This window comes from Macadamia integrifolia, chromosome 8 (assembly GCF_013358625.1).
Source record: "Macadamia integrifolia cultivar HAES 741 chromosome 8, SCU_Mint_v3, whole genome shotgun sequence".
Lineage (NCBI taxonomy): Eukaryota > Viridiplantae > Streptophyta > Magnoliopsida > Proteales > Proteaceae > Macadamia > Macadamia integrifolia.
The window spans coordinates 5787271-5797368 of record NC_056564.1 but is presented as its reverse complement, the minus strand read 5'-3'; the positions used below and the strand labels follow the sequence as shown (position 1 = coordinate 5797368).

The window sequence follows — 10098 nt, the reverse complement described above, 5'->3', positions numbered from 1 at the left end:
TCAAAACTATCAATTGTGGCTTATGGAGGCTTGTAGGTTTCTCTCTCTTAACAAAACATTACGCTTAGTACACTATAATGGCGGAAAAGTAGTAGTAGTAGAAGCAACAGTTTTCTTGTCTGTAACAGAGCAAGTTCTGATGATGGTGTGTGAGAAACAAAAAGAGGAATTTAAGAGTGCCCATAAGCTAAATGAAGAGCCACCTGCCCCGGAGGACTGTTGTTATGTGGAGGAAATGGCACTGGTTGTACCGTAAACGGACGACCCTTCGCTTCTGATGACGTTCAGAGCTTGGTTTCTCAGTGTTACTTCCTGTGTTATTCTCATATTTATGAATACGTTATTCTTTTACAGAACACAGCCACTGTCGATATCTCCTATTTTGGTGCAAATTGTTGTCTTGGCCATTGGGAAATTCATGGCGTCTACACTACGCAACAACAAATTTTAGTCTTAGGGAGAAGCTTCAGTTTGAATCCACGACCCTTTCAATATGAAGGAGCATGTGATCATTACTATTTTTGCTAATTGTGGGATGGCTTATGGAGGTAGAGATGCCTACTCTGTCGGCGCCATTACGATTATGATGGCTTACTACAAACAGATCAATGACAATCCAACGCCTTTTAAGAATCGTCCGCCGATGTAAGATAGCCGATAGCAATCGCCAAGGAAATTGATATCGAAGCTTTGATTGCCATTTTGATAGGGTTCCTAGTCCATTCACTCATCGAAGAGGAAATCGAATCCAATGGTATGTCGATGCTTGGCGGAGTAAGAAATCAAATCCAACGTGAGCAAGATGACGAGTTCTAGACGAGTTCTGTTACCGGTGAAAGAAATAGTAACTTATTACAAGAGCATTTTAGGTACTTCATATTTAATAAGGATATTTTGGTATTTAAAATAAAATATAATTACCAACATCAACATATATGGTATATTCCTTAATAGTGACTGACGGTAGGGGGTCTGAGTCCAATTTGATGAAACAGATGAAATGATCTTAAAATTGTGGCATTCTCAAGAGGGTAACATTGTAAATAATGAAAGTGGAGGAGTAACGCAGATCATTCTCAGATTTCCCATTTACCATCCTATGTCTTTGATTCCTCCACGGGTCCACCCTCCACACTTGGGGTAGGGTTTTCGGAGAGCCGGGATCCGAAAGACCAGACGTGCGGACAACGACAGAGAAAATGATACGATTCCAGGTGGTGAAAGCCAGTCCAGGTGGGGTCGTTGACTTGATTAAGTACTACACTAGTAAGTTATGCGCAGATAATGTATATTTACTAAACTAACCAATGGGCTAGGACAACGTCGTACCTTGGTTCAGTATCAATCGGATTATTGATCATTTTGAATAATACCCTCCCAATTAAAACACGGAGTTAGGTGGTGTGTATAATTTGAAGATCATAATGGGGATATTTTAATCATAAGACATTCCACATCTTGGATTGGAATATTTTTAGAGAATATTCTTTATTGTATAATATAGACTATAGACCCATGCGCCATGCGAGCTAGAAAGTCAGAGAGTGATCATTGGATGACTCTTAATAGACAAAAAAATATCATTGAAGATACGTTAGGTTTCGGTTCTTATATTTGGTTTTGATACCAATACTAGGTGGACACGTCACAATCTCATCACCTGCGTTAGGTAATTGTTGTTGAATTAAATTTTTGATTTCCATTCTAATTTGGCATTCTTATCTGATGCAGCTTGGTATCAATATCAACACCATTGATATTGGTGTCAATACTATAAGCTACATCAGAGTATCATTGCCCAATGATATTATCAGCTAAATTGTCTGACAATTTTGAGCTCTTTCCTTTTAATTTTTACAAATTGATGATTTGTTAAATTAATATTTTAAAAGATTCAAGATTACATAATGAATATCTCAATGGTATGACCCACTATATGTTTATATTTGTAATATAATATCCACGCCAAGCGATGGAGATGAGAACGCTAATTTCCACGCCTTGATTATCTCTTTTCTCCTTTGAAACAGTTACAATTTTGTCCATCCAAATGGAATCTTTGAAGCCCCAAACAGGCGTGCAGCTAACCATCCACTCTCAAATCTCAATCCAATGAGTGATGATGGGAAAAATTAAAGTATAATTTGAAAAAAAAAATGTAGATAATAATAGTAACTCTTTAGTCTTAACATCATAATAATTATTGAGGGCCCACCGAAATTGTCTCTTGCGTATGGGGGACACATAAGTTTGGACTTTGGACAATTGGGTTATGTGGACCTAGGTCGTAATGGGGGCCCTTATGTGGGGACTCCCATCTTAATTTCCTAATTTTGTTATTACATTTTCAACGGCTTCTAGCCAATATGGTGGTTGCCTTGTGGGGAATAAGGAAACATCAACCCATCACCTTCCCATATATAATATATTCCATTTTTTCTCATTGGCCATGTGATGTTTGTTTCATTTACTAAAATACTTATAAGGTTGATATACATCACTAACTCATCTTTTTTTTCTTTAAATTAAAATAAAATACAATCCAGTTATCCACCACCCTACACCACAAACCTTAAAATTGATGATGAATAACCCAATTTTACACGTTTTGTTTCTTTTTTGTGTTTGTTTTTGTTTTTGTTTTTGTTTTTTTGTTTTTTTGTTTTTTTTTAATTATTCTTTTTTATAATCTCTTTCCAAATGTTCATAGTTTTATTCATAGTTATAGTAATTAAAACTGAAGTTTGAATGTTGCATAGAAGTATAATATCTAATTCACTAATTCATGATAAGATACTGAAATTATGTAATTAAGAAATGTTTTATTTTCAGAAGGGATCCTTGAAATAGATGGTGATTGATAAAGTAATCCTTGATCGTAATTTGCATATGAATATTACATCCTAGATGAATTTGATTCAGATACCTTCCCTTTGATCTGATTTTTTTTCTATTTTTTATTAAAAAACAATTGAATTGATTTGAATGGGGCCGATTATTTCCCATCAACTTACCTTTTTGGATCGGCCATTGTTATTAATAAAAACTAAATCTCTCTCTCCCTCCTTCCCACCCCTTCTACAAACTTGCGATGTACATAGATACTTCATTTGTCACATTGGAGGTATAAACTATTCTAATGATCGGATTCCATCGAGTATCTCTTTCTGTGTGTGAAAAATCCTTTGAATATCATTGGGGGTTTATTTTATGGCTTTGAAGATTTTCAATGAATATCTTTTTTCCCTCAATATCTCTAGGGCTTTGTGTCTATTTCTCTCATCAAATTTAATCTTTTTTTTTTTTTTTACGTTCCTTCAACTACCAACATAGTGTTTCTAAGTTTGTGTGTTACCGGGAAAAAAAAAAGATTTTATTTCCCTTCTAGTTTTTGGATCCTCAAAATGAACTCCTTTTTATCCCAGGTTGGATTTGGTTGCCACATCATCTGTCCACATGGATTTGGTCGCCAACATCATCTGTCCACATGGCTGAAAATGGCGCAGTGACATGGGAATAACCCAATAATTTTCTTTTTCTCATCTTCTTAAAATGCAACATGTGGTTGGTTTTAGGCATCTCAAACTGCTCGGGATTTTGTGTCACATGACTCAACGTTCTCAATGCCCATAACCCAGTTCTGCTCCAAATGGACTTTTATATACTCTAATGGGGCTTGGGTTAGATAAAACTCAAAGCCAGGATTCGATTGAGTTGAGCTTGTAATCTGGGTTACCAAGCCCAGCAAAGAGAGAATGGGCTTTTCTTAAAGCTGAAGAGAATCGGAATTTCTTCTCGGTGATCAAGCTGAAGGTTTCAAGGGCCTCAAGGCCCATATACCTGCCTGTAATAGCTGGGCTTAAAAGAGGGGCTTTGGGCCTTATTATCCACATTAGTTATTCATTTGGGTTTCCCAATTGAAGGCCTAGGGTGGTAATAATAACTCCGAGTTAGTACCAGCCTACCAGGGGTGGAAGTGGGCCTGGCTTGAGCTGGGGAAGCTAAAATCTGAACGAAGTTGACACAAGCCCAGGGCAGCCTGGCACAACTCGGTTCAAAGTTGAACTGATATTTGCCGAACTTAATGTTAGTTGTTAGTTGGGCCTGGAACTAGGGATGGCGAGCAATTCGCAATGAACCTGAGGGTCTGTATAACTTTGAGGTGTTATTCTCTCTCGCTCATGAAAGGGCTTCTCTATCCCCTTTGTGTGAAATCTCTTCCTCATCCTCTTCAATGCACTCTCCAGTGTCACTTGCTTAGAGAACATTCTTCCTATTATAAATTCGAGCACTTTGAGAATCACCTGTTTGCATCCATAATTGACGTATAGATTGATATAAACACTTTTAAATTAAAATCTCAGTTCAAGTAAAAAACTAAATAAGCATTATTTTACGAAGTAATGTGGTCATGCAACTACAACTACTACAACTTATCATTCTCCAACTAACCCATCCAATCTCAATCCGGCTTTGCAGATGATTTGGTGTTCTCTTCTTCATGGACTATATGAAATTGATTAGTTTAAAAGAAAAAAAGAACCCACAAGTCACATAGATTTGGATGGTTAATGAAGAAGTTACGTGTATGGTTTAGGGCAGGTTTAGAAAACAAAGTCCAAGGATAAGGTTATATTAGTAGATTAATTAAGGTGATCAGTTTATGAAGATTCTCAATCTTTGTTAATCTCCAGATTAGGTGTGGTAATCTAAAATTAATTCCAATTAATGATCACATCTAGTGTATCATGAGAAGAGCTTGATCACTCCAAACATGCACAGCTAAGCTGGTTAGGAATAGGTTTTATAAATTGATCATCAAAAGGGTGTATGTCTTAAGAAATATTAATTAATTAATTTGAGGTTGGATCTTCTTGGATATCCTCTACTCAACAACCAATGAATTAGTACCATACCTAAAACTTCAGGAGCATTTTGGTCTGAAAAAGCCTTGTGCGGGATTGGCATTTCTGGGATTCCATAACATGGTAACATGGATGACACTCTTACCCAGATCATCATATCTGTCTTTCTAAATATTTTTATCACCATTAATTTTTATTTTCTTTTTAATTCCCCCTCTCCATTAAAATAGAGGTTTGATCATTAGGGGATTAGGGGCTTCCCTACCCTCAATTAATTATATAATTAACACTATTAATACTGTATCGGGACCCTGGTACCCTAGTATCGTAGTACATTTTCGTATCTTATTTCTCCACCAAAGAAAATGGATAAATAAATCCCATCTTGGATCTACCAATTTATAGTAATTTCCTTATTTACCATCTAAGTGATTGCTCTTGAAAGGACAACGAAAGAAAGCGTTTATGGTACAATTTAGGGTATGTTCCGTATGTATTCTCATAATAGATTATGAATCCAAAGCCCATTACGAAACTCGATTCTTAAAAACAAAAAGAATATGTAACAAATTTTACCCTCCGTGTAAATTTATCATCTTTTAAATATTGAATTCTTTACTTAATCCTATCAACCAAAGCTTTGCTTTTGTCTAAAGTAAGCATTAATAATGAAATTGTACAAAATAAGAACCGCAAAGTTAGTTCATTGAATTATCACATAAAGATTACAAATAAAGTGAGGACCAAGAGATTCACTTAATAGCAGTAATTTATTGGTGATAATTGGTACAAAATTTCTGCAAATTTTCAATTGCGTCAGGCCAACAGAGATGCCGCATTCGTTATTTGATTTTATACTGTTGGTTTTTTAATGAAGGTTCTAGCAGCTCATCTGGTAAATGTCTTAGTTAGTTGCAATAAGGTCTTGGGGTTAAATACGGGGAGAGGGATGTCATAACTGTTTTGACTGAGTAGAACTCACTCTTAAAAGCTAGACATCAAGGAGAGAGTCCCCAAATCCAGCAGAATAGAAATATAGACAAATGGGGCCTAGGCCGCTGGGGTAAAGCGAAAAACTTAATCCCTTTTTAGTAAGACTAATTTGACCCATAGAAGCTTAATGGATCAGTGACCATCAAGTTGTAATACATTGATAATTGATGGGTGGGTAGAGTTTAGAAAGTAGCTATGCTTTTTGATGTCCTAAAGGGCCATCCTTCCCATTTCACTCCTAAAAAATTCCAAGGACTCCATAATAAACCCTAAAAAGATGTTTTCAAAATTTATGATTACATGTGTAGCAAGGGACTCACACGCCTCCATAATGGAGAACATGTCTTTGTATTCCAAGAAAAGTTGCAGAACAAGTTTATACATTATTTTTCAAACAAAAGGAAGCTGGAGTTGGAAAGTAAACAGTGAAGATTTGAGGTGGGGTTTTGGGTTGGAGAGAGAGAGAGAGAGAGATGTGGAGATGGAGATGGGGGCAAAATCATGAGGAATGAGCATGAGATGCAATTATGCCCCATGAGAGTGTGTGTTGAAAGCTTGTAAGCAAAGGGTTATTATTTATGTAGGGTACCCCACACTATGAATATTTCCTTTATCAAATGAGATTAAATGTACTAAACCCCAATTTTAGACAGTTTTGTCTTTATAAAATGATTAAAATAAGATATAATAGTATCCTATCTTCTTCCCTTTATGCCTTTTGATGATGAAAACCAAGCACTCTCAAAAAACACCCCCAAAAAATAGAAAAATTGGAGGAGTCCCCACTCCTACCTTTTTAGGAGTTGTTAGTTTATTACTAAACCTTCATTTTCTCCTCATTTTCTCGTCTCAACTCAATGAGTCACAGAACGAGTCCTGATAACACTTTCTTTATTAGTATTACTATTATTACTCATTAACTAGAATAAGAAAAATAAGGATTACCTTTCAAATATTACCAGAAATTTACCAAATCTCAACTTCCACTCCTTTGAATATGGGGAATCCTAAGCTCCTTAGTTCACAATGATTTTGATGGGCTTTACCTCGCTCTAAGCCCATGAAGGAAACTCAAAGCCCAAGGCCCAAAACCCAATACCAGGGGGCCTCCTTTCCCTTTAAATAAGTGCAATTGTGCAACCAATGACATATGCCATGGTGGATCCATGTATATATACCCCCTCTTCACTTCTGATTGGGTTAATCCCCCTATAAACTAACCCATGTGGCATCTTACTTTCAATTACATCTATGGTTGAGAGATAATTTCATAATCCAAAGGTTGGTCACAACTCACAACATCTTAGATGGGCCCAGGCCCTGGGCTGGCCTGGCCTGGCCCAAAACAAAGTTATATTGAAGTACCCATATCCGTTCCATGTGCAGGTAACTAACCAGCAAGGCAGTGGCTACACTTGTCAGCCTCTTTGTCCCTCACTGGTTGACCACAACCTTTTTTTATAATTTGATGTCCTTTTAACGTGTAGTGGCGGTGGAAGTAGACAATAATTCTTTCTCTTCTTGGGTCAAACTATATTTCATCAGATTCCTTCTCTGCTTTGCTGTGATATTAACTTATTGGTCTGTTTGGTTGCTAAAAAAAAATGAAAATTGGGATAGAAAAAGGACATAAAAATCTATAATCAAACACATTAATGTAGGGCCCATTTGTTTGATACTTAGAAATCAAGCTTGTGAGGAATAGAAAAAAAGAATAAAGTAAATTAATCAGTAAATTTTACATTAAAAATCAATTCTGCATGCATTTGGATAAAGTTGGGAAAATCCCTCTCAATATCACCCCAAGCAATAACCAATGGATCTGCTTGTCATGAATTCTTGCAACTAATTCAGCAGCCTCCTAACTATAACTTAAACGATGGGTACAAAGAAAATCTCATCAAGCTATTGTCATATTTGGAAGACCTTGTTGAAACTAAAATTTCATCTAATGTTCGAAATTTTCTAAATGATCGTCTACCAACAAGGGTAAAGTATTCAAAGTTCTCTTACTGATGATAATTGTTAGATATGCCGTCAACTTTCTTGAAACTAACGACTAAACAAATAACAAGGTTAGGATGAAACAGACAGAGAACATTTTTAAGAGAAGGAGAAAAGAGAGATAGACATAGATCTATGTATATCAACCACATACCTAGCCTTTATAGCAGGCACATGGGATGGGGGACAAGGATGGACAAAAATATTTTCATTAGAAGGCAAAAGGGATCTTATGTGTGGCACATAGCTATATAGGTAGGAATTAAAAAAGAAGATTTTTACTCCATAGTGTTTGTAAAAAAATTAATTTTTGGTTTGACCTTAGGAGACGAAGGAAAGATAAAGACATATTCTTACTTGCCAACCAAACAAGCTAAGCATAGCATCTGAGAAGAACAAAATCTCGTGAGATTCTTAAAAATTGGGAATGGTCCCTTTCCATCCCAAGCAAACCACGTGCATTGATGCATCAAAGTTCGCAAAGATTAAAAAAAAAAAAAAAAATCTGTGAACGATCCATTTTTTTTTTATACTTCCTTCTATATTTACATAACCTTAATTAGCTACATTTAGAAAAAGGAAACAGATTAACAATTCAAGAGAGAGAAAGAGAGGTGTGGACTACTGTGGAGTTATGTGCATCGGATCCTTCACCAGAAGAGGTTTGAAAGTTGAAACCCTCCTCCATATTTCTCTCTCCAACATATACGTACGCTCAGGTAAAACCGTTTCTCTCTCTCTCTCTCTCTCTCTCTCTCTCTCTCTCTCTGTTGAGAAAACGTGAAAAAGACACAATCAAGAGAAGGTCAGAGAGAAAATAGTAAAGAAAAGGAGAAGATGGTGAATTTGATGATTATATGTCATCAAAGTTGATCAGATCAGTATAACAACCCAACCATCTTTTCTCTCTCTCTTTTTCTTCTCATCACTTCTTCTTCTCTCATCTCTTTCAGGCCTTTGAGTTGATGTGTTTTCATCAATTCTTCTTGTTGGCCACTACTATTCTTGCAGTCTTTCTTACATTTCAAACCCTTTTCTTATATTTATGTAATATCTTGTTCATCTTCAATCTTCTTGTACTCTGAATCAATGGAAGAGAGACCCTAGGCGGGTATATGTCGAATTTTTGTGGAGCTTTTTAATTCCAGCTGATCAGGAAGATCCGATTCAAGTGATGGAATTTGATATTCTGTTTAGATCCAAATTGGATTTCTCAGATCGAAGAAACCCAATTGCCTCTTCTTCATCTGAAGAAGATTATGATGATCATCCACGAGAACCACCACAAGAAGTTAAAGAAGAACAAAAGAAAGACGAGAAGTGCCAAGGTGGTGTATCTTCATCTTCTTCTTCTTGTAAGGGAGAGGAAGCGGAAGAGGTCATCGATAAGATGGAAGTAACAGCAGAAAGAACAAGAACGCTTGGAGGAGAAGAACTGGAATTGGAAGACGATGATGAAGGGTTCAGAACACCAACATCTTTGGAACATAGAATCCCAGTGATACAGCAATGTCCACCTGCACCAAGGAGACCCAAAAGAAAAGCTTCTTCTTCTTCTTCCTCTTCTGTCTCGCGCCGCCAACTCGTCTTTTTGGATGTCTCTCAAGAGATTGAATTGTTGTTTCCATTAGCTCTTCGACCCGATCTTAACCGTAAGATCAAGAAAATTCGTAGAGGTGACGATGATATCAATTGATATTTCTTTCTCTTTCTCTCTCTCTCTGCTATTTGTAATGTGTTGTATTCAACAAGCAGAAGAAGAAGAAGAAGAAGAAGAAGAAGAAGAAGAAAAAGTTGTGATTTATTTCGTAATGGAATTTCTGTTATAAAGGAATGCGTTTGAAATTTGAAATTTGAAATTTGTCTGGTAAGGATTGCGTTCGAAATATTCAAAAACTTAAATTTAAACATTCAAATTTCAAACCCATTCTGTCTTTTTTGTAGTTTTTCTTTAGATATAGCTGCTTCTCCATTTTTACTGGTTCAGATCTTGATAGGCATATGGGTAGAACAACCCAGGAAGCCAAGATGCCAAGACCCAGTGACTGACCCAGATCTGGGTTTTTTTTTTTTCTTCTAAAGTTAAAGTTGCAAAACTGAAATCTCATTCTGTACAGTACAGATGGAGGACCATGAAAAAAGGTGACAACAACATTCTCTATCCACTGCTTTACTCCAACTGAACTGAACCTTTTGCAGCTTCTTTTGTTATCAAGGTTCTATATATGTATCTGTT

General features: G+C 36.3%; 1 protein-coding gene across 1 annotated transcript; it reads left to right on the top strand.

Moving 5' to 3' along the window:
• Positions 1–8473: 8473 nt before the first annotated feature.
• LOC122086080 (cyclin-dependent protein kinase inhibitor SMR3) lies at positions 8474–9688 on the top strand. Its single transcript, XM_042654776.1, has one exon. The coding sequence runs from the start codon at positions 9037–9039 to the stop codon at positions 9556–9558; it is 522 nt and encodes a 173-aa protein (XP_042510710.1). The 5' UTR covers positions 8474–9036; the 3' UTR covers positions 9559–9688.
• Positions 9689–10098: the final 410 nt, after the last annotated feature.

What these genes read in the sequence shown, in the direction of transcription:
- LOC122086080 (XM_042654776.1), top strand. Translation starts at nt 9,037, where the DNA reads ATGGAATTTGATATTCTGTTTAGATCCAAATTGGATTTCTCAGATCGA.